Genomic DNA, 25,615 nt, shown 5'->3' with positions numbered 1-25,615 from the left:
CCTTAAAATGCCTTAAGAAAGGAATCTTACTCATTAAATGCTGAATAAAAATAACTACAGTGCTTATGCCTCTCCAAGAGCTTTAAGTGATGGCTATAAAACAGTGTAGTAAAGGCAAGATGAATCAGGATCCATGCAACTTTTATTTTAATAATTAGACAAATACAGGAAAATTTGCATTAATCTATCAAAACCATATCTTATCAAGAACCGGAAAGATGTTTAAAAAACATTCACATTTAATTCAGGTTATGTACAAACCAGTGTCTATAAAAAAGAAAACAGCAAATGCTTTGAGTGTAAAAGAATTCCATTCTAGTTCATGTGTCAACATTTCCAATGACCAAGTTACCACTGAGATTCAATCACAGCGCAGACATGTTCCACAGTCTAATCACTTGTTTGAACAGTATTGTCAGAAGTAATTTTTGAAATAAAGCATTTTGATAAGTTTTGTTGAACAGTACCATGAACGCAAAATTTACTTCTGCATATTTAATCCTTGACTGCACTAATGGCAGAAGAGCTGTCATCTACAGGTGCGGAGTCCATGAATCTTTATCTCTGTAGGTACAGATATATATCTGTATATCTGAGAAGCATCAGCATCCCATGCCTGAAATAGCCTGTGTCTGCTTCATACATTGAGATCAGCTAGTGGAACACAGCCCTTGATTCTTTTTCCTCAAAGAAGTCATCATCTACCCATCCAGAACTATCATGAATGTGTTGCACTATCGCATTCTTACACCTTCAGGATGCACCTCAAACAGATGACACTTGAATCTGAGTGTGACCATAATAGCCACACACAGGTACAACAGCACCCTAGGCCTTTGCTGTAAAATCAGCTTCCAGGGGTCTCTTTCTTTGCCCTGGATTAAATCCCCCCATAGAAAGGGGGAAAAAAAAAGAGACAAATGGAAGTGCCTGGATCTTAGGAAAACTACTATGTCTTCTCATTTATATATTGAATTGAATCTTAGCCAAAGAAGGAGACCTATTGATGTAAGTTGAATGGGGAGAGAAAGCTAATGTAATAACCAATTTTGAAGTATGAACACTGGAACAGCCACACAACAGCTACAAGTCAATCTGCCTGAGCACAGAAGGGATGAATCTACTCCAGTTACAGCGTAACTCTTTCAGAGCTACAGCCTAATACGCTGTCATTGACATACTAATTTAATAATAATGGAAACTCTCTCAAAAATGCCGACTCTTATGAGAAATCCTTCAGTTACAACAATCTAACCAAGGTGAATCCTCAAATTAGATTGGTGTTTCAATACAAAGAAAAGTAACACAACCTTCACACTTGTGAAGGTTGTTGTGAGCAACAACCCAAATGCAAACAAAACCTATTGGCAACTGAACCTTATTTGGACCTCTGTTCTGAGATAATCCTTAGCTGCAAGATTTCATCTGAAACATAAGCTACCAATATTTGGCCTGAGAGGGCAAATCTAGAAAATTTCATCTGGTTTTTGAAGGTGTATCTAAGACCTGGTAATAAGCAGTATACTTTAACATATTGCTCCTTATAAAAGCAATTTCCCTTCTAAACTTATTTTGAGATTAAAACACAAACTTAAACAGCTTCTGTGAATACAAATTTTATAGTCTCCACCACTGTAGCTCTACACTAGCTCAGAAATTAACACTTCAGAATAACAGAAGCAGCTCTGGGAAGTGGAAGAGTGGCAGTTTAGTGTTGGAAGGTTCTGAGCTCTTCCTTGGGTTGCACATCTAACACCCATTCAAGTATATGAAAAGGCTTTTGTACATTTCTACATATTCTAAAGCAACTCTTAATGGAGCTAATGCTCCCCTGGTGAATAGTGAAGCCAAAAAAGAAGTAAGAGAGATGACTTATGCTTTTAAGTAACAACCCATAACTGAGAGCCAGCTCAGATACACAAATGCCAGCAATGCCAACTCCTAGCAAACCTGTTCTATACAATAGAGCAATAGCTGGGATGCCAAATAAAACAGATGAGGGAATTTTTTTAGATGTAATGCTCAGGAAAGGAACAAGTTACAATGGTATAAAAACAACTCAAAATCTTGTTAAACCCCACCCCAAATACAAAAAACAATCAAAAAATGACAACAGAAATCCCTAAAACCCTCACCAACCAACCTGTTTTAAGTCAGACTTAATTGCAACAAAATATGGAACAGTAATTTAAGCTAGAAAACACAAACTAGTTTGATTTGAAAAGTCGTTGTAAGCAATTTTGATATAGTTGGTTTATTAATGCTATTCACAATGAATCAGCACACAAATGAGATGATACTTTAGATGAGACAAGACAATGTATTTTATGAAAATATAAATGCTAACATTACAGTTAACAAGTCATACTGGAAAAGACATGTATTACTGAGGACAATCAAAGAAAGCCTTTCTTGGTTTTAAAGCAAATTTATACATTAGTCTTTCTTTACTTGGGCAATGGTTGGTGAGCATCTCTGATGTTTCAGTCCTATAAATCTATAGGCACTGAAACAAAACCCCAGGAAAAAAAGGTAAAAGGAGCTAGTGTTAGGATTTTGACAGTTTCTCTACTTTGCAAGAACTCCAGTATCAAGATGCAAGTAAAACAGAATGCCCATCCACTCCCTATGGCTCCCAAGAAAGAACATTACTTGTACACAGTAAGAATTTATGGCAAAACCAAATTCATCTCACCCATCTTGTTTCCAAGCAATTATTAATAAATGAGCTCTTTCAAATGAAGAAGAAATCAGAGTTTAGCAATTTTAAGGTTTGAACAGACTCTTCTAATAAGAAGAGTAAAAAAAAATCTCCTATCTTCTTTTCAGTTATATTGAATTAACCTTCATTTTGCCAATCACCAGTTCCTCGCAAGGAAGGTAATTAAAGTGGAGAGGTTCATGAATTTTGCTCCTTGGTGACATTAAGCAATCTCTCACCTAACTTAAGCATCCTCACCAATAAAGATATGCACAAAAAAAAAAGCCTTGCCAGCCTGAGGTGTTAGACAGCTGAGTGACCAATACTTGAGTCAAGAGAACTCTAAACCACGTTTTAGATGACCAAGAATTTCAGTGATGCAATAAAAGAGCTCCTAATAGCACTTTGATCTCTAGAGCTGGCAAGCTAAACTCCATCTGGGATTGCTGCAAATGCCTACTTATTTCATAAGAATGCCAACAGAAGGAACATCCATCAGTGATGCAGTCCGTGCTGTTAGTGACTATTTTCAAACATGGGATTTGAAATGGTGTTCTAGCAAAATGATTTGCAAGAGCACAAAGAGTAAGCCCCCAAACTGCTTTTTTAATGTAGTTTATTAACCTTTTAGAATTAAGATCCAAATTAGGACCTTATGATCCTCTACTGCCAAATAATTCAGTCCAAGCAGCTAAAGAAAGAAGAGCAGGTATACAGAAGGTGCACTCCATGCTTGAGAATGCAAAATATTAAAACTGAGAAGAGGCTCTAGTTCCAGTGTGGGAAAAGAAAAAAAGTTTTAGATTTACTAAACCAAACACACTCAGGCACAGAGGCTATGAAGTCATGGAGCACTCTTAGAGTGACAGTATTTTCTCCCTTTGTTGAATTGCTACAAAGTCCTTTCCCATTACACAGGTGGGATTCCACTGCCAAAATATCACTGCTGAAGAAGTCCAGATTGGGCTCTCTCTCTTCAAGTGGTTACAGGGACAAGTTCCATGTGATTTGTCAGCTTCCTCTGTTAACATCAAGGAAGTCCCGAGCACCCTTAGTGCTGTGCAAACATTCAGCCTGTGGTAAGAGATCGCATTGCTGGTGGAAGCGTTAGCAATTTTCACACAGGTGGTCCTTACCAGAGATATGTATATCAGATGACCTCTGACATAACAGCACCTGGCTTAGACTGGCTGTGAGGAAGAAGCCACTTTCACAAAGAAAAATTCATATGGTGCCCACTGCAGCAGTTGTCCCAGGAAAAAACACAAACCAAAAACCACCATTAGAAGAAGTTGCAATGATTCTGCCTTGGAATCTTGAGAATTTAACTTCTGTCTTGCTTGAGAACTGAGGGAAACCCATTTTTCCTCCTTCCAGATTTGCTACAGATATCCATTTCAGCATTATGTCTGCTAGATATAAAATTGATGGAATGCTAGCTGGTCCATAAATGGTTGCACCAAGTTATCTGTAGCAAAGTAAAAAACTAGCCCAAAGGTTATGGAGATTGGAAGAGCTGGTAAGGCCTTCTTAAAGATGGCAAGAAGCAGAAGTGTAAGGCACAAACCCTGAGGATAAGAAAAAAAACAAAACACAAATACATAGGGAGAAATTAGGGAACTCTGATAAGCAAAAAAAGATATATTAAAAAAAAATATATATAAATATTAATGCTACAGGTTATGTTTCATGTCTTCCTAAACTAAAGGCTTTAGTGACAGATGTACAGCCAATGAAAATCACACCTAAAGTCCTCACCAGTTTTCAGTCTGGTCACCCAATAAGCAAGATCAAAGACAAAATGCAGCAGTTACAACTTTGTCCTTGATGAACATTAGAAACTATCCCTACTATAATTTTACATTATACTCACAATTAATATGGCTACAAAACATGCTAAAGTTGTATTCCAGTCACCACTTGCTGTTGCAGAGGCTTTGCCAACGAGGACACTGTAGAAAATGAAGTCTCCTAAGCCAAGCTTTACTCCTCCTGCAAAGTGAATGTATGGCAGCATTAAGTATCTGTCTACTAATATTACATGTCAGTAATTATTGAGGAATAATATACATTTACATTAACTATTAACAAGACTTGCTAAAATAACATTTTATTTTCAAAATTAGTACCACTCCTGAATCAAGTGATAAACTCCTGTGAAACAAAGTGGCTTAGAAACACTACACTACTCAATTAATTCACCCTTTAATTAGAATTTCCCTATACTCCTATTTTCCTGAACATATAAGTGCAGTATATACAAACTCAGATATCTGTAATTTTATTTGTGGAGGGTATCCACTTTTGTTTATCTTGTCATATTCAGCCTCTGGCTGAGAGGGGGGAAAATAAATCCCTTGCACAAGATATATTATTTGCCAGTTAGAAACCTATAAGCTGCAAAATATTCCACTGCTTTCCAATTTTCCTAGAGAATTCTTATGCAGGTAGTTCTTAAAAGCACTTGTGTGTAAGTACAGAGCATATCACAGAGGCAAAAATTCAATTTACTTAGTCCATTATTATTATTTTATATAGCAATTACCACTTAAGTAACAACTTTGGAAGCACAATACTCAATTATTTCTGCAAGCACTGTAAAATTTCCTGAATGCTAGTTCACATTCTGAGCTTTTAGTCCAAAATGTTAATTAAGAAAGGCCAGTATCAGGTGACCAGCTGTTTTCATTTGGCCTACTGATTACTTTTCCACCTCACTACAGTCCAGTCCAACATTTGTTTTGGAGTTCCAAGAGGAACTAAGAACATCAAAACATAGGTGGATTCTGATTAATTATGAAGGCTGGGGGAGAGGGGAAAGGAAAAAGAAAAAAAAAGGAGAGAAAGCATAAAAGAAAAAAGGCAACCCTACTCTCTTTCAACAGGCCTCCAATAAAATGCCTAGAATAGTGCATTACTGAAAAGCTCTTAAGCACTAAAACACCCTTAAACTGCTGAGATAGACCTTGGATGCTCCACACTTATAGTAAACTAATGCTGGCTGACAAGTCTGACTGCATCATTACTACTCACTGCAGGAATACAGGAAGGAGAAAGTTGGCCAGACAAGAGTTTTAGTTAAAAATTTAATTGAAATAACTGCTTTGCTAAAATTTTTGCATCTTAATGTTATTTTTTTAAGCCCTGGAAATGAAAAAGGATTTGCAGCATGCAGAATTTGGACTTTTTTTAGTAAGTAAATTTTAAGACTGTTATTAAAGTAGAAGTCTCTGTATTTTTAAACAGAGGAGCACCTGATCTTCAGAAGAAGCAGCTGCACCTGCTAAAATATGGCAGTATCACATGACAGGCACACCCTAATTTATTTAGAGCTTTGCATTTCTAATAGCAGCTTGAACTCCAACTGGAAATCATGAGTCTGTTAAAACAGGTATCTGAGTACTGGTATCGTACACTTTTCAAAGATATTTCACCTTAGCAAGACACTGGAGAAAACTAAGCAAGCCCATGGCATTCTGCATTAATTTCAGTCTCCAATCAGATTTTAAACATTGCTTCCTACCAAGTGAATTGCAGCAGTTTAATTTAACAGAATAAAAAACCTGTAAATGACTTCATTTACAGGGCCTAAAATCCAAAAGAGGTGATACACAGCAGAACACTGCATGAAAAAGACAAAGGCTAATGCAACTGACCATGTAATGGTCTGAAAACAGCTTGTGCAACAAAGGTTTTGAGTCTGTGTATCAAACTAAAGAGCAATTTGGCCAATATTACTCACCCCTGCAACAAAATGAAATGCTATCAAAAAGCAACACCTTTATTCCTATGAGGCATATCAGTATTCATCACGAGCAAGTGCATCTCTTCAGCTTGCTAATACCTCACAGAATCCTACATCTGTGCACTCAGGATGCCTGACTAACTTCAGAATTAGTAAGCTTTTCAGACAGTAGTCCACACTCACGTTCTTCAGGGTCTTCACTTGTTTGAGAGTTACTGGGTAGAGCCTGAACCGCAGCACGTGACTCAGGTGTTGATTCAATGGGTCCTATTCTGTTGTCCCTTTGTTGTTGCCATTCCTGACTAAAGCCACCATCATCTGCTTCAGCATCTTCATTCTGGGTCCGGCTTGCCGGAGCTCAAAGGAAGAAAGGCATTTAAGACTCCTCCAAAAATATGCCTTCTAAAACATGAAAGTCTCTCCACATATAAGACCAAGAAGATCAAGATAGAAAGTATTTCATAATACTTAGCATCTAACACTGGCACACACAATCACAAGACATCATCTTAGGATTTTAATATTTATTTAAACATTCAGGAGTCAAAAGTACACTCTCCAATCACAGCACCTATGTGTTGCACTCAAGTCCTAGTATTCAGGAATACATCCACATGAAAGTGGAAGTTCTGTGGTGACCTAACAAAGATCACACTTCAAGGAATAAACTATCATCCAATATTTAATTAGCTTCTTTAGTTGACATTGACAGCTTAATTTCCCAGTAAAACAGAAAACTTTACTGAAAGTTACATATACATGGATGCCTTCAAGAATGTTAAGTTCAGAAACTGCACTCTGCTTCAGTAACACATATAAATAAACTCCATGTTTTAAACACCATCTGCATAGCCAAAAGGGCTAGGCATATTTGTGTCTAACACAAATATAAATTAATTGGTATTATAATGTATCATCCCAGTCTGACAAGCAGTTGAGCTCAGTTAATAGTTTTATATTGAGTCATTTCAACACCAGCATCCCAGATCCCAGAAAAATGAATACAAGAACATTAACTGCACAGTAAGTAAACAATTTTTCAAGTCTTTACAGATCTATCATTCTTAATTAGTCTCCATGTTTTCACTCTTCTACAGCACCCAGGACTCTTAAAAAACTAAAAGACAAGTATTCCAAGACATGTATTCCAATACAGTGACAAAAGTTTGTCAAAGCAAAGCTCACCTTGTTTATCAAAAGCGGAATTTTTTGACTTCCGTTGGGCTTCTGGATCTTCCTCAGCCATGTTCACAAGCCATATCATTGTTGCTATCAAAGAAATCCAAACCACAACAGCTAATTGTATCTTCAGATGTATGAAATTCTGAGATAGTGTTAGCATCAATCCATTATTTCTCATTTTTCATGGTTTTTTTGGATACAGCTATCTTTTCCAACAGGCAATTTTACTCTCATTAAAGCACAATAATATCTCGAACACAGCACCACCAACAACACATTTACAAAAACTGGTGAATAAAATACTATTTCTACTAGATTTTGAAAAAAAATGGCAACAGTTGCTGCCAGACAAATTACTTCTACATATAAGGCTCATTCTGAAAATCAACTTCATTTTTTTTGTTAATCAGTTCTTAAATCTGCAAGTAAAAAGGTCCTTAAACACTGTTACAGAGTTATGTCAATTCAAAGGCAGTATCTACATCAAAGTTAATTGTTCTCTGCCTTCACCATCACAAAAAATCCTCCAATCTGGAGGTAATCAAATGTTACATATACAAGGTATATTTTAATTCAAGCTCTCAGTGTTAACCTCTTCTCACACAAAGCAGAGTAACAGGCCACATTTTACTGAAGCTGTGCAAGTGTGACAGATAAAATCCTCCCCTTTCTCCACTGTAAGCTTGTCCCTGAAGTGGTCAGTCTGCAGCACACTTCCTGCTTCCATATACAGGCCTGTCTAGAGGACCAGTAGCAAAATGACTTATGATTAGCCTCTTTCACTGTTATCCACGTGACTACAAGTAGCAACATGGAACTTCAGAAACAATGGAATCATGTACTAATTGACACACAGGTCACAACAGCAGCTTTAATTCAATAGGTTATTTTTCACAGCTGCAGGGAAAAACAATTTACTGAAAAGGACAAGCCACTGAGAAAACAGTCACACAAACAAACCTCTTTCTAGTAATTTCTCACATTTCTTAGTATAAGACACAGGTTATTTAAGGACCAAAAGCTGGTAAATATTTTCTGGAAACAATTGCTCCCTTTGAACAGGCTTAATTCACAGCCTAGGGACATAGTACTTTATCCAAAACAAGGTCTGTTACCATTCTTCCTGTTTGTATTTAGGAACAAAACATGCTGGTTCTTATCTTGAAATGTTTCAGTCAGATGACGTTCCACATTTTTCAGTCAACAGTGAAACAAAAACTATGGCCCAAGTGAACAGATCAAGAATTCAACTGAAAAGCATCTTATTAAAACCCAGAAAAATGAGAAAGATTGCTCAGATGAGTGATTGCAAGCTTAAAGAATTTAACAAAATGTACTTACAGGAGTAAATAAGTGCTGGAAACAGAGTTTCATTTCTCTCTTGAGCTGTTTCAACTAACATACGAAGAGGACCTTTAGGACACAGGACAGCAATCAAATCTGAATGGAAAAGCAAACAGATCTTACATCCCTGCAGACATAGTTACGTTTCTTTTCTATAACACTTGGAGAGATTTGATGTGAGAAAATGCACCCTGAATAAAGATTTCAGACAGCCATTGGCCACAAGTATCCTACAGCAATGCTTTTTAATATTCTCAGTTAAGCAACCTATTTTACATATTACTGTAATATGCATACAAATTCTAAAACATTATATTTCTCACTTAAGATATTATGCAAATATACCATGCCTATATGTTGATCTGTGAATAATTAAAGAAAGCTACTCTTCAATTACCATCCTGGAAATACCCAAGCTTGCCTTCTACTAGGAAATCTTTTTGTAATCTAAGTTTACTAAAAGAAATTTTAAGACAATAGGTGAGGCTTACTTAATTGCTGTGAAACAGGCATATTGGGATAGAGAGCTCTAACATGGCTACTGCCTTTTGCACTTGTCCACTCACAATATGTCTTTAAATTAATTTGAAACTCAATTTGACACTGAAAGGAACAGCTGACTTGTCAGGAGCTGTGTGCTGCTCAGAACAGGGCTTCTACACCTGAGCCAACTGCCCCGGCACCACTGCTGGTCCCACTCAAGTAAAAAAATGGAGTTGCAGGCTTTAAAAACTTACATCCCCTGTACTCAAAATAACTACATCATGGTCTTGGAACTCGATCTTGAGTAATTTCAATTTGCTATCACTGAATAAAGGCTGAATGCTTGGAGCAATCAGATTTTTTCCAGTTGTATGAAGGGTGGAAATGGGGCTGGGGGATGGGAAATTTTTCTTAATGTGCTTTGTGATTCATGAGCATATACACAAGGGATAATTTTCCTCTCCCTGCAGAAAGAGGACACTTAAGGAGTACACTGATGTATCAGAGCTAATCAAATCTTATCAACCCCTGCACTTACATCTGGACAGATTCTCAATCTTTATCATGATCAGTGATGCTGAGAGCACACATTTAGCACACTTACACACTTCCAAAAAAATTCAAATTAAGAGCACATCTTCACTTGGCTGTAATGTTTTAATTATGTCTAAGTAACTGAATTTTAGTCTTGCCTGGAAATTAAATGGGTATTTAGGATACAGTGATCTTCTTACCAAGTGCTCAGTGCCCCCTAAAGCTTTATGGAAAAACTACATCTAGGTTTCTCTCAGCCATCATTCTGAAAAAAAGCAGCATTTGACAACTACAATGAATAAAAGGGAAAAAAAAAAGCCAATTAAGCAGATCTCACAACCACATCCTTCTTAATCCTTCCTTCTTTCTCACTATATTATCAGGCATGGATCAAGTTGCTGTTTCTATGTCCACAAATTTGAACGATTCATAGGTTAGGCAAATCCTTATTTGCATGGGACTGTACAGAAACAACAAGCTCCTAAATTCTGAATGTACAAGGGATTCCAAAGATTCCTGGGGAAAATGAGAAGCTGAAAGTTCTCCACCTCCATAAAAAGGATCAAAATGTGTCTCTCTCATCTCCTCCTCTCTTGAATTACTTCAGCTCTCCTTCTCAAAGAATCCAGAGAGTCCAGCAAACAAGGAGGAAGATGGGATCATACAGTAATACAAAGCCTTCAGCTGCAGGGAACTGATCTCAGTTTAGGACCATTATCTTATTTATGAAGTCTGTAATCAATTTATCTGGTACTTTGGATGATACACACACGCTTCTTTTTTAAGGTCTAGTCAGATAAGTGGAAAAGTCAGGGAATAAAAGAAATTCCCACCACAGGACCTGCTACTGTGCCTTGCTCCCGAACTTACCATACACTGAAATGACGGCCAGGATAAGCCATGCAGTCCATTCAGGAAGGTACTTAATGAACACCAAGGCCATGAGAGCACTTATCATAATGAGATATGCCTGCTGGAGCCGAAGAGGACCCTTCCAATGGATACAAATCATTCCCACAACACCAAAGTTCCAGATCATGAGTGCCACCGTAATGTAGTCCATGGCAACATTATATGTCTTAAAAACCTCACTAAAAAAAAGGAAAACAATATAGATGGCATTTGCTTGAAACAATGGAAACAAATTACAGATACAGACTTCAGAATACCTTTTTAAAATTTTTCATATTCAATGTAGTGGCATGAACGTAAAATTCTTTCTCCAATTAGTTCTCAACTATTCTTCACAATAGAATTAATTTTGCCAGTATTTGCTTCTCACCAACTCTTTTGCTTTTTCAAAAATTTTCGTTAAGGTTTTGTTTCTTTCTCAATAAAAGCAGAAGCTGACAGGAAAAGATATTACTGCAAAATCAGTAGTTTTGATTACACTCATAACTTTTAAAAATCAGAATAATGAGACTTGTGAGGTTATAATGGGTCTTTAAATGCACACAAAGATCTCTCTCTACTAACATGCTGCCTGTGGAATGATTTGATAACTTTAAAGATACATGTTTATTCTATTATTCCCCATAAACACTGAAGTAAAAAGCTTTACTTTTGGATGAACCATGTCCCTATCATATAAAATACTATAAACTAATTAAGAACCTCAATAAGTAAAACCAAAATCGACAAATGCCACTGACAGGTGATTTCTGCTGACTCAGGGAAGAAATGGCTGTGAAGGCATTTTGCAGAATCTGCTGCTATCAACTCACCAAGCCACTAAGAACCCTATAATTTGCATAATACTTTCCTCCAGGAAACTTGTTCTCTGCAGCTGTCAGCTGACCCTTGAGATGTACAGTGTTAACAGGATGACCCTTACGGTCTTCATGCATAATTGGTCTACAAGCTCCCTCACTCTCTGAATCTCTGGCAAAAGGAAGCCAATACTGCTGTAAGGCAGGAGGGACAGATGAAGGAATTGCCTTGTCTTTGAAAAGCCATTGTTAGGGTTAGAGAAACTACTGACCACAAAAGGCATCACAGATCACTTTTAGCAAAAATCAGTGACTGAAGGGAAGCCCACATTCACCTTCCAAAGACCAAATTAAATAAGCTTCTTCAGAGAGAAGTGCTTGTCATCAAGTGGCATAAAAACCTATATATAGCATATAATAATTTCATTACATAACTCTAGTTACAAACCCTGAGGAGGCTGCTCATTTTAGACAATACTGAGTATTTTGGCTGGATTTTCTTGATGTCTGGACTAGAGCATGCTTCAAAATTTGAGAAGAAAAGCACTGAATATATTTTGGTGAGATAGTAGTTTTTTTCAGCTTACTCTACCACTTCCATGCAAACAGCCTTTGCATATACAGCTAACAATAAAAGCCATGATGTAAACAAGTGCACTTGAGTCATATGTCAATGAAAAATTAAGTTATCAGAAGACATATCAGCAGAAAAAGCTCCTCCCAAGATATACTTACTCTGATAAGCAAGATGTGTTTATTCTGGTGATGCATGTGATGGACAGCTTCTGTACCTAATCAGATGCATTACAAACCTATGAATCAGTCTTTCTTTTATGTGCACTCTATCAGCCTATACAAAATGAAAAATTTTATTGCAATAGCTTGCTCACCATCATTCCCCTTAAGATTCAAGGCCTAGTTCTAAAATAAATAGACACATAAAGTGATACATGAAAAACAGCATATTAATAATTTAGTTCACTTACCCCAGGTAGATGAATGAGAAAAAGAAAAGCAGCAAAAGAGAAGAAATGATAAGCCAACCATGGATCACCTGGGGAAGAAGATATCAATACGATGTTTTTAAATTTGTTATTTTAAATTTAGCATGTATTAAAAGGCTTTTAAGGTTATTTTTCCTTTTGTTTAAAGCAAGAAAATGATTTAATGTAGCTCCCACTTTGGTTGGTGCTACATTCATGTTTAGCTTATGCACACTGGTGCATTTCACTTTACACTTATGAATTTTAAGTGCTTTGTGAACTTTCAGTAGTTCTTCAGCTCGATTGAAAACTACTGTTTGCCTATTTTTAGACCATTTTGATACCAGTGGCATTATAACATAGCAGAATCATCCAGCATGAACACAGATGGAAAACATTATTCACTTCTGTGCTGCTCTGATTTAAAATAATTTTCAGAATGCAGTTATAGAATTAAATGCTAGAACCCAGAAAAACCCTCAGTACTTATTTGTTGAAATGTCATTGATGAATGACTATATAAAGATTTCAATATTCTCTATCAGTTATCTACAGACAACCTGTAATTTTGTAAATTTGATACAATTCAATAAAGAACAGTTCAGTGCTGTACTCAGCAGGGGCACTCAAAGATTAAAACCCGGAAATGAAAGGAACTAAGACTTTGCACTGACGGAAGTGCACTTTTCTGGTATTTATTGTGCAAAGTGAAATAAAACACGACTGAAGACCTCTTTAACTCCAGTAATGTCTTAACATCTCTTAACTGAGAATGAACATATATTTGTCAAAGTCCCAGCACAACATCTCTTTTATAAAACCTGACCCAGTATTACAAGTAGACAACCTGTCAGAAGCAATGATCTATAAATCAAAACTACATAAGGAATCCTGCTTTCCACAGACACAATCAGTGGAAAATTAACTGGCTAAATTTGCTATATATATACACCAGATTAAAGTATTCAGAAGCAGTTAAAAAAACATGTTATCTCTGTCCTCTTCTTAAAGATGTGTAAGATGTGTAGTAGAACACAACTTATGTTCTTAAAATATTTAGCAAAAATTAATTTAAAAGTAAAGTGCATATGCACAAAGACTAAAGGAATCACACTTACGTGATGCAACCATGACTTTCTGACAAATTAAGAATCCAGCCATTACAGCTAGTACTTTAGCACATTGAGTCTAATGATGCATTTTAAAAATTTTTGGCCATTTTTGAAACAGGCACTCTCTTCTTTCACACTGCTTCTCAAAAGAGGTTCAAATTTAACTTTCAACCTAATAAAGCCTGTCATTTAACCTCCTAGTCTAACAGACTGGCTTTTGCTAGTATCTTCTCAAAAAGACCTGAGAAATTCTCTCATGCAATAAGCATGGTGCCTGTAAAGATGCTGCAGGAAATCTGCCAAAGTATCTGTCTCAGCATTTCAAACTTTCACCACTCACAGCAAGTGGGAGAAAGAACCTTTCAAAGGTGAATATCAGTATATATTGATTCAAACAGAATCAAATTTTCCAACAACTTGTAAAGCTACTAAGCAGGGACCTAAAAAGAATTATTTTATTCCTCTGTAAAATCAGTTGAAACTACTTTAAGAAAACTGCAAAGAAAGCTCTTTAGTGACTTCTACCTGTAGTTTTTGTATTTGTAATATAAGCTCTTAAACTCCTATCACATTAGAAAATAAAGTGAATAGTAATGTTTCATCCTAGAAAAGTAGTGAATGCTGACAGTGTCAAACACCAGGGCCATAGTCCAGCAAACTTCTAAACACACCTTGCATAACTATTGTCAACAGAACTAGAGGAGGTAGTTTCAAGAGATGACCCAAGTTGGTATTTTACACAGAGATATCTGCTTTATACTCAGTATATATCTCATTTACTATAGCATTTTCCAGATCACTGGTCTCTTTTCTTACAAGTGACTTTTCCAGAGCACTTCTAAGTTTTGCTCGCTGTTTTCCTAGCAGGGTACCACAACAGCTTTTTTGCCTTCTCATTAAAGAACTTTCATTTGTCATTTAACAACAGCTTTGATGCTAATTGATTGCTGGTACAAATTTAGCTTTACCTGCTACAGTTTGAATAAAAATTAAGGATGGGCTGCAGGATGCAGAGAATTAAAATGAGCTACAGCGGTCAGATTTTATTTAAGCAGAGTGAAACAATGAAGAATGCAAAGAATAATAAATTAAAAAGAAAGAGCTAATCAAATACAATCCCCTTCAAAGACGCTGTTTCTGGTTAGATTGAGGAGCTAGAATCAGGATCATGCTTAACATATCACAAGACAAACACAGGAAACTAACAATAGTGAAGCTGAAGCAATATTTTCTTTCTTCAAAAGAGTTTTCAGATTAAAATCTTGTGAGGATAAGCAAATTATCAGTACCAGATGAAGACCTAATGTTCTTTCATTATAAATTCCATTCCCCATAATCTGGACTACAATCTACAGATAGAACTACATGTAAAATAGAACTCAATTGCAGGTAACTACATTTCTGTATTTCTATGCATTCTGATATAGCAGCATAGAAATACTCTGACAGGAAATTTAAAAATAAGTTAATAATTTAGTATAATTAGCATAAAACATAACCACAGGAAATTTATGGTATGTAATAATTGTAAATTTTAGTAAAACAATATTTTTTTGGTACAGAAAATGTGCTGTGCTTTAAAAGGTTAAGACGGAAACCAGAAATTTGAAAAGCTTAGTAAAAACTAGCTGTTGCCTTCAGCATCTGAGGAGAACCAAGTGGCTACTAAGGAACTTAGTAGAAGCACAGTATTTGACTTCATTAGAAAGAAGAGAATTGTCAGTTTAACAAGAACACTTTGTCAGTTCAGATGTAACACCACACTATGATAAAAGTGAAGGTCCACGTATCAAAAATTAGTATTCCACAATGTATACAGAATCAGGCAAAAATCATTTCCCCTATCATTCTACAGATAATTTGTAAAGGGGTTTCACCCACAGACATAAAGACCAAAACCACTGCTCCCTCTGGAAAACAAAATTAAATTAAGCAAGACTTTGAATCCACAATGTGTTTTACAACTGATTCAAGGTCTTGACTGTATACTGTGAAGTTTTATTAGGTTAAGCCTTATCAAATGGATCATTAAGACCAAAACAAAACAGGAATTTTCATGGACAGCTCCTCCCATGTAAGTGGCACTGCAATTAATTATGCTAAGTCTGGACTTGCCTAGGTGACATCATTACAAGATTGAAGCCTTTCACAAAGAGCCTTACATAGAGTCTCTGTTTGCCATACGAATACTGCCTGGTGGGTAGAGCCACACACACTGATGGGAGACATCTCTATTGGGGACAGACAGGGAGAGAGGGGGCCCACAGAATAGGACCAAGTCTGTCCTTTGTATATCTTGACTACAGAAAGATTTGAGTGCATGAAAATTTCAAAAGAATAGAAGCAATGTCACCCTATTTCTGACAGAACAGATGGCAGTGATAGCACTGGGCCTTTGCCCTGCTTTGTGCCAAATGAACAGAAGCAACAAAATTGAAACAGTGAATTAAATCAGTAGTTCTGCTACTTTCTGCTACTTTCACTCACTCATGCTTGATAATCCTTCATTTTGTTCCAGTCTCTAAATAATCTGTACTAATAGATAAAACTAGCATAACTGCTTACCTTGTAGCACCTGTATTTGTAAAGCACAACCAGGAGGATGGTCATGACAATGATAACGCTGATCATGATGGCTGCATTAAGAATAGAATTCAGGGCTCTCTGTCCTACTGTCTCCGTGTCTTCTGTGAAAGGAGTGTAGATGCTACAAAAACAAAAAGTCAACTGAAATAACACTGAATGATTCTGGTATGTGAGGCCAGTATCAAACAAAACTTCAGTAATCTTTCAAGTCAGAGCTGTAAAAGCACATCTACTTTCTACTAAGGCAAAACTTGAAAGGTGGCATAGTATCATATTAGGCAAACTTGAATTCCTTAGAAGACCTGCCTTTCCTGCATTCTTAGATCACTACAGTTTTCTGCTTTGTAAAGCAGATAAAGCCCACAGCTGCCCAGAATTTGATATGGCTACTCTGATGCTGCGTGTCACTACGACTCTCCCAAGGTACCACTCATGTGCTGCCCAGTGCAGCTGGAATTTCACCTATGGATTCATGATGAAAGAGGCTCTCCTATGATTTCAACAACACAATGTATGGGCTCAACTCACTCTTTCGTAAAGAAATACAATCTCCTGGGGCAACTGCTTCATTGTGGGGTGGGAAGGAGAGACAGACAGAAAACACTTATCATAAAACAAAAGAAAATCTTCAATCAACAAAGATCTAAAATTAAGAACTTTGTGTTTCATTGAAACATTTTATGACACGCTTATATTATACAAACATTTCAAAGCCAAACACTTTGAATCATTCTGTCTACATGTTTTCACAGTGGAACATTTAGACTGATCTTTAAGGTCTATTCCAACCCTTTATCATTCTGTGATTCTATGACTTGCTGCAGTTTCTGACAGGCTCAGTATTCTTCCTTTGCCCCTTTCTCTCAAATCAGCTTTCATAGGAATTTAGGGTTTTTTTGGCAACATTAATATTTTATCAAAATCCCAAAAATTTCTACAGAAACATCTGCCAGGAACGTTTCCATAACTTCACCAGAAGTGAACCACTTGAAGCTATATTCCCCTTGCATTTGAATTTCTTTATCAAACAGCATGGGCAAACCAGAACATGGTGTATTTGTTACTTCATTTACACTAGTCGTTTTGCTCCTTTCCAAAACTCTTGTATTCTAGCATAGCACAAGGGAAATGGCTTTGGCTCAAGATGAAGTTTATTTTATAAATACCACACAGCATGATAAAGTATTAAAATGAGGATGAGGTTTTGAATCAAGCAGTAACAACCAAGAGATTATCCCCACTGGTCACCAAACAACAAATGACAACAGTACCACAAAGAGAAGAGTCTTGTTTCTGGAAGGAATAAAACAAAACTATCTTTGGAATGGAGAAGGGGAAAATGGAGGCAAGAGGAAGTTCGCTGCTTGAATCAGACTCCAAAAAAATTGGGAGTTTGAAGAAAATTATCTAAGTCCATTAAAAAGATAGGGGAAAGTACTGATACATACAGCTGTCCATCCTTGCGTGTATAAAAGCTGACAGACTTGATAGTTGCAACAACAACCACCATGCAAAGCGTGACAGGCACAAACAGCATAATCACATGTTTTGCCCCATATTTCAGTGTTAGCTCTTCATCTTCTTCTTCATCTTGCTCCACCACCTGCTGAATGTTGTTTTGTGGCTGCCCATTAGTCTCAGACTCAGCATTGTCATTTCTTCTGCGCTCACTATTATCATGGCGACGTCTTTCACTGTTGTCATTCTGCAACACATAAAAACCAGTTTCCTCAGTGACTCTCCACAATCACGTGCTTGTACGTTAAGCTAAAGATGACACTGAGGAGAAAATATGTAAGATAATATTTACTGCCAAGAACACTTGCTACAGCAGGGATTTAAACAGTAGTAATTAATTGCATCACAGTTATTAAAAGAATGGGAGCACAGGGCCATGTTAGAAACATTTACATTAAAAACACCAACAGTCAAAAGTAAGCTGGTTGCATCCAAGAGCCTTCCTTTAAACAGAATTTCAAAAGATTAATAAAGCCATCTTTTTCCCCTGGTTCAAACTACAGCTGGTAAAAGGATGCATGACAGTAGAATGCCTGTAACTTGACAAGAATGAGCGGTATCGACCCTTAAGAATAATGCCAAACAGACATTTAGAATTCCCTCTCTATGAAAATCCCAAGAAAATGTTTCCTTCCTTTACTGTGTTAACCCCAATAGAGTATACTGAGTAGAATATATATTAAAATGAATAGAATATATAGTAAAATATATATTAAAAATTTTTATGAGGTATGGTGTTCTCATGTTTTTCATAAGAATGACACAGAAATGGTGATCAAACTCAGGTTATTCTCAGTCTTTAGACTGCTACTTGATCCCAAGGTTTCAGCACGGAAAGTTTAAGCATGCAGATTTTCTTCTTTCCCAAGGAAACTACTGCCACATCCTTTCACTGATACTGAAGAAATTTCACCACTCTTATCACAAGTATAAAAGAGCTTCCTGTCCTTCCTAATACTGAAACAGGAAGAGTGTAACACATGAAACATCAATTGAAACACCAAGACAGTGGTGAACTTCCAACGGAAGCAAAAGCACAAACAGGGAACATCAGCTATTAGGAAATGATCAGGCCTGCACTCCAGGCTCCTGATGTCACAAATAATTTGCACCCTCTTCAAGAAGAACCATGACCAGGGGACATTCACCTTTTATACATTGTGTGCACATACAGAGAGCACAACAGGAGAGTAATCTATGCTTTATTTTTTCTAGACTACAAAGAAATTAAATGATTACCAGACACTCTAAACAAGCACTAAAATGTGACAGTTGATATAGACCACTCATTTTTTTAGTGCATTACCATTTGAAAAATCAGTGCTGTACTGTTCAAATTCAAGAGGTTTAATATAGGAGATAAAAATATTTTTGATTCCTTACAAAATTAATCTCGTTTCTTCTGAATTACTTCCTGCAGAACAGTTCTGTTTGACTAAGGGCACTAAAGCAGCATTAGATTAAAGTGTACAATAAACTGAAAGATTATACCTTTTGCAATACCTTTAAAATATCATTCAGTTTTCTTAAAATTGGTCTGGACATAAGACAGGGCCCTGAAAATAACCTAATAATTTTTTCCTTAAGTATTCCTCTCAGGTAGTTTTTTTCCTTAAATGTGCAATGTTAAAGTCTAATTACCTGATCTCAGTAGCATTTCCAAACAAAACTACTGATTCGTATCTTACTAATTTACTGCAGTTCTCTGATAAATCAATAATAATATTAGAGATTCTCTCTACAGAATTTTCCCAGCCCCATCCTCAGAAAAGAGAAGATGGTAAGTACACACTCAGAAACTTCTAGTGGGGCTTTTAAAAACACTTAAGTGATTAAGGAGCACAAGTCCCTGGACTTTGAACTGTAAATAGTGACACTGCTAAAACCCTGGTTGAAGCTTTACAACTTCCCCAACTCATGAAAAAGTTGCTTTTATAAAGCACTACAAAGTGATAATAATGCACCAAATGCTCTGCCTGTTTCTTCCTTTTTTTTTGTGGTATCCTCCGGATCAAGCTCAGCAAGGTTTCGAGATCTGTCCTCTAAGAAAATCAGTTTCATTTTTCAATAAGGAAGTGGAATGTAAGAGGAGAAAAACACCCAAACGAATTATTTAAATTAAAATTATTTAAATTAAACAATTAAAACTAAGATACACCTAGATTTTTAGAGTAATGGTTTTAACCTTAGTTTGAATTTAGTATCATTAATTTCAAATATGTACTGAAAAAGATGCTGGGATCAAAATTATTTCTTACTGAAAAATTTATTATAAATCACTTGGCATTTTGCATAAAGTCCTCACAAACAATTATTGAAAGTCAGATATAAATGGGAATAAGGGAGAATGCAAATAAAGAGATCATGTTTAATTAATCTGAAATGCTGGCTACAACTAAACCTATTTCTGTACAGATTATAGCAGAAATGTAACATTTTTCTCTTTGATAGTAAAATAATCCATTTTTCAGTCTACACCAAGACAACAATAAACTTAACCATCTAAATAAACTGCCTAAGATGATCATAAGTAACAACACACTGGAGATGAACAGAGCCTTGGAACTCTGCACAAGCAGAGCAGACCAAGTACTTAGGTTTCTGCACACTTGCCAAATGTGTTGCTTTTTCTCTGCTTTAATAACAGTCTTGCATGAGGGGGCACTTACCCCATCTCTGGAACAGAAATATATTGAAATAAGTTAAAAATCTACAGCTTCACAGAGAAAACACAAAAACATCCAAAGGAAAAGTTGATAAACTTAAGCACACCACTACGAAAACCTGTTATATCAAACACAGAGAAAACCGGAAGAAATTGGACCAATATGTATCATTTTACTCCCTTCACTAGTTAGGAACAAAGATGAAATCAAAAAAGGCCTTTACATACTAAAACACAGTGTATGAAAACCAGATCAGCATCGAGAGTTACACAAGTTATTCTCTCATTTGCACTTAAGGCTGGGAAATAAGTTGTCCTTTCAGGCTACTAAAGTGTAGCTAAAAGTGATATGCGCGTGCCCCACTGCTTAAAAGAACAAAGTGCACTTATAGCCTACCTGATCAGTATTAAACAGAGCAGAGGCCATGGACTCTTGCTGAAGTGGAAGCAAAGGAACAGATTCTTCACTTTCCTCAGACATAGTTAAAAGTGAAAACTCTGAAGCTAAAAAGTCAGTAACACCTGTTGTAACACCGTAAGCAAATGTAAGTTACGAACTACGCGCTTTCAGGCGAATAAACAATATCAAAAGCAAATGATAGGGGTTTCTTTCCCTATCACAAAAATAGTTAATAGCAAACCCAGACCAATGCCCCTGGACCAAGAGGTAAAAATATAACATATTTGATAAGAAGTTTTTAGCTATTAAATCCAGATTTATCCTTCAGGAGCAGACCACCATGCCTGACAGTGGGCATGGACTTCATCAGTTCTCACACACACCACTGATGTTAAAAGGTCATTATGCAGTGGCAGATATTGAAGACTGGATTGAACTCTTAGTGTGTGACTAGAAGAATAGATGGCAAATTATAGTACTTAGTGATTTCACATGCTGACTTGCTAGCCAGAGAAGCTAGTATACTTGAGCAGGGAAGGACTTTTGTAGGTGTGTACAGAAACAAAGTAGATGTAGAAAGAGGAGAACCATCATTATAACTTAGTATCAAAACAGCAGTTACTTAAACATGGAAAGAAAAAGCACAAGTAGCAGTTATTCATCAGTACAGTCAGTGAGAAGAACACAGAAAGAACCCTTTGCTGGTAAGGAGCACCACCAAGTTATCTGCAAGGACAGTGAGCCCACAGGTTATTACTGAGGTCTCCTTTTTTAATCTGGCAGAAATGTTCAGTACTAGTCAATCTCTCAACTGTTCAAGAGGAAAAGAAACATTTTTAATTCCCTCTGAAGTAAAAGGATAAAGGATGCAGTAGGAAAGTTCTCACTTTTCTGTTTTAATTTTTCAAATGTTTTATATTTTTATTGATACGGCATGGTATTTATCTGAGGATATTTCAAAATTCTATTTAAACTGCTGATTGTACAGAAGACTTCAAGCAGGAATTGGAACATTCTCTTGAATTACTGCTATAGACATGTCCACAAGTGGCCTAGCCTCACAAAAGCATTTCCTTGCCACAAGGAAACATGATATTCAAGAGCTATTGCAGGAACAAAGAACAGTGTGACAAGTCTAAGAGCCTGAGCACCACACCCAAGTAGAGCATCTAAACCTGATTTTTCCAAAATACATAGGGTACAATGGTATAGTTTTAGCAACAAGTATGCATTCAGAATCATATAAGACTTCGTGTTTTGAGTTCCTCCTCACCCAAAACCTCAATAACCAAGATAGCACCTTTAAAATTATTCACAAGTAAGACAAGACAGAGCTGTTCTTCCTGCATAGGAACAGTTCTCCAGCAATAGCAGTAACAAAACCCAGACTTCAAGCTCTACCTAGACTAAAATTAACTCTGACTCAGAAACCTGTGAACCAAGCAGACCACAGCCAAGCAGACCAAGAGCACACTAAATACAGTAAATGTCAGTGTTTGATACCAGAGTGTTTGACCCTTTCTTTTAGCCCTTGATGGTTTGGTCACTCCAACAACCAACTTTAAACTGGGAAGGTCTTATTTGTACATAAAATGAATTTAGAACATCATATATTTTGCAGCATATTTCTTTTGGCACTGCTTATCACTACAACAGTTCAGAAAGATAAAATGAATCCAAACAAACTATTCATCCCCATTTAACTGCTACCAGGTACTAAAATTGTTGTTACATACGGTGTTGCTGAGGTGGGTATCAGGGAAGTTTTCTGTAAGCTGCCCATGCTGAAACTGGGGTAAATGCGCAGACAGCTCTGTCATTGGGACAGTCCTCTGGGAATCACTGATTTCCAGACAAAATGGACCTTTCTTCTTGAGATGCTGAAAGGAAAGAGATGTGTAAAAAGCCTTTGTTCTTAACATGAACAGCTTTTCCCTCCCCTCCCTACTACAGTTTCTGGAGTTCACATATAGCAAAGACAACAATTCTGTATTTAATCATGATACCAAACTATCACGTCTACTAAGAGGTCATATAAGGGATTTTCCAGCAAAAATAAGAGCCTCTAAGTGTTATCAAATTAGTCCATCAGCTACAGAAATCAGTCAGCAACAAACTAATAATTTATACAGTTCTTCATTCCTTCTTGTGCAATAAATGAGAAGCATTGTGTACTTGCTCACAGTACAACTTCCACAATTGCTTCAAGTTGTTCTATTTTGGACTGCTGATAAATTTAACAGTACTTTTCAAGGATGACTGAGTTACACTTGACTATTTCAAATCTAGACATATCCTTAACGCTGTGATGTTGCAAGAGTGACCTAGTGCTACACAAGCAGTATGTCAGCTGAACCTCAGCAACTAACATGCATTCAGTTCCCTTTATGTACCAGCTGCATCTACATGCTACATGTATGTAACAGCTTTATATGTTCCTCCATAAGAAAGTCAGACGAGAAAATTTTCGTATGTGAACTGTATGTTCCATAACAAATGAGGATATGGCAATACAGGGGAAAGAAGTCTGACTGACCTAACTAAATGGGGAAAGAGCCCCATAATTTTAAGAGAAAATGAGCAGGCCTAGGCAAATCACAGACTTGGTCACATAAAAAATATATTATGAATACACCTCAAGGGTGGAGTGCCAGTCCATCCCAAGTGGCTCCTACCCTGTGTGAATTCCAGCACTCACCAGAAATCTTTATAGTAATCTTACTTACTAAAATGGAAGAAAATAAATCCAGGAAACAAAAACAAGAATATTTTTCTGTTGCCTTAGTATACTCAGCTTATGTATTGAGGGATCTTGAAAAACTCTTACAACAGAGGACATCACAAAGCAAAGCATCTCACTTCTGGCAGCAGCAAGACACAAGTGCTGCAAGACAGCATCATACTTAAAGAGAGAGCTAAGCCTATTTTCATAAACAGAACAGAAGCTGTTCATCTATTTATGAATAAATATGCACCTAATAAGACAAGGGCACAGTGCTTACTGACTTTGGCAGCTAACTTATTGAAGATCCAATAGGAAGCCACACCAATTTAACAAGTCTACTGGGAGCATGCAAACTGTTTGGAAAAAGAAAGTGAACATAGTATTCACTAGAATAGTTCCCTTCCAGATTTGCCATGAAAAATAAGGCATATCTAATTTAAAATATGATTTAAAGGTAAAATTAGATGAAAATGAATATTAATTACATTGCTCCTACTTTTAAAATTTTACTCTAAGTCTTTGGTTGGGCTACAGAATGAAAACAGTGTTGTTTTAAGGCTGCTACTGGTAGTAATTCTTAGTGACAGGGCAACCACAATGGAAAAAACTGAAAATTTTCAACGAGATGTGGACTATCAGAATGAGATTTTTCACACAGCAGCATGTTAAAATTCTAATTAAATTAATAGAGAAAACCAAAATGAAACACCAAACACAAAATCCTACTTACACACTGGTAAAGAAAGTCAGCACAAATCCACCAAACAAAAAAACCTCAGCTACTGATGAGCAGAGAGAATCAGAAGACAGGGAGGAGTAACTGGTGGAAGAGTTGTACAAAGTTTGAATGACAAACTTCAAAATTTATGGTTTGTTAAAACCGTTTCTTTTGAAAATGGATTCAGGACATCTTCCCAAACAACTTTATTTTCTATTTCTAAATAAATGATTTTTTTATTTGAAACATAACTTTGAACAAATGAAATTTATAAATGAACTGTGCGTAAACAGACACAAACTAAAACTTTGCTTTTTTTACCTGAAAAGGGACTCACACCAAGACATTTTTTTTTTCTAACGAAGCTGTTAATGTTAAAACAACCTGTCTAAAAAAGTTCTTCCTTGCTTCCTTTGGCTTTCCTAGGTCAGAACAGGAGTTACAACTGTCGCTGTCATGCGCTTACATGTAGCCTAATAAACAGAGGCGACACGCCAAGCAAGCTGCTGAAGAGAAAGCAAAGCAAGTATCGATCAGACAAACGCGGCGCGGTTCACCCGTGCTTCCTCCTTCAGGTGACAGCAAGCAGCAGCTGCCACGGCTCGGGGGGCACCCCGCCACCGCCGTGCTCGGGCCGGGGCAGCCCCGCCGCAGCGGTCCCGGCCCCTGGGGGCCTCCGCGGCCGCGGCTCAGGCCCCGGCCCGACGCCGCTCGGGGACGGCAGCCGCCCAGGCCCGGCGCTGCGGGCAGCGGGCAGCGCAGGACCCTCCCCGGCCCGCGGGCGTGTGCCGCAGCGCTCGCCCACACACCGGGCCCGGCCCGCCCCCGGTGGCGCAGCGCGCCCGGCCCCCGGCGCGGCCCGCCGGGCCCGGCGCCCTCGCCCGCCCCGCGGCGCCGCGCCGACCCCGCCGCCAGACGGACCTGCACGGCAGCGCTGCCCGCGCTCCGCCGCCGCTCCTCGCCGCCCGCAGCCGGCCCCGCTCGCTTCCGGCCCGCGGCCCGCCCCCCGCACCTCACTTCCGACGGGCGGGAGCAGCGGCCCCCGCCGCACCCGGACCCGCGGCCGGCCCCGGTAAACCCGGCGAGCCGGGCGCGGGGCAGCGCCTCGCCAAGAGCACGCCGTCAGCAAGTGCCGGAACCCGAGAAACGCGGGTGGGAACGGGAGAAAGGCAGCGGCTGGGAGAGGCTGGCTGCATAGCCGAGTGAACAC

The 25,615-nt window shown here is 37.7% G+C and overlaps 1 protein-coding gene across 4 annotated transcripts; it reads right to left on the bottom strand.

Annotated features, from left to right (window-relative positions):
- Positions 1 to 124: 124 nt before the first annotated feature.
- On the bottom strand, positions 125 to 25,406 carry PSEN1 (presenilin 1). Of its 4 annotated transcripts, XM_021533575.2 has the most exons (12): positions 25,327 to 25,406; positions 22,699 to 22,842; positions 20,960 to 20,998; positions 17,828 to 18,084; positions 16,359 to 16,500; positions 12,685 to 12,752; positions 10,860 to 11,080; positions 8,970 to 9,068; positions 7,632 to 7,715; positions 6,630 to 6,803; positions 4,575 to 4,693; positions 125 to 4,269 (listed from the first exon to the last, which is right to left on the bottom strand). In XM_021533575.2, the coding sequence occupies exons 2-12, from the start codon at positions 22,780 to 22,782 to the stop codon at positions 4,114 to 4,116; spliced, it is 1,443 nt and encodes a 480-aa protein (XP_021389250.1). In that variant the 5' UTR covers positions 22,783 to 22,842; positions 25,327 to 25,406; the 3' UTR covers positions 125 to 4,113. The 4 variants fall into 4 exon arrangements, with proteins under 4 accessions (XP_021389250.1, XP_021389252.1, XP_077640256.1 ...); XM_021533577.2 differs by lacking the exon at positions 20,960 to 20,998; XM_077784130.1 differs by lacking the exon at positions 25,327 to 25,406 and having other exon boundaries at positions 20,960 to 21,084; positions 22,699 to 22,807.
- Between the last annotated feature and the right edge of the window lie 209 nt (positions 25,407 to 25,615).

The sequence above is a fragment of the Lonchura striata genome, chromosome 6 (genome assembly GCF_046129695.1).
Source record: "Lonchura striata isolate bLonStr1 chromosome 6, bLonStr1.mat, whole genome shotgun sequence".
NCBI lineage: Eukaryota > Metazoa > Chordata > Aves > Passeriformes > Estrildidae > Lonchura > Lonchura striata.
The sequence above is the reverse complement of the archived record's forward strand: the minus strand, read 5'-3'. Positions and strand labels throughout refer to the sequence as shown.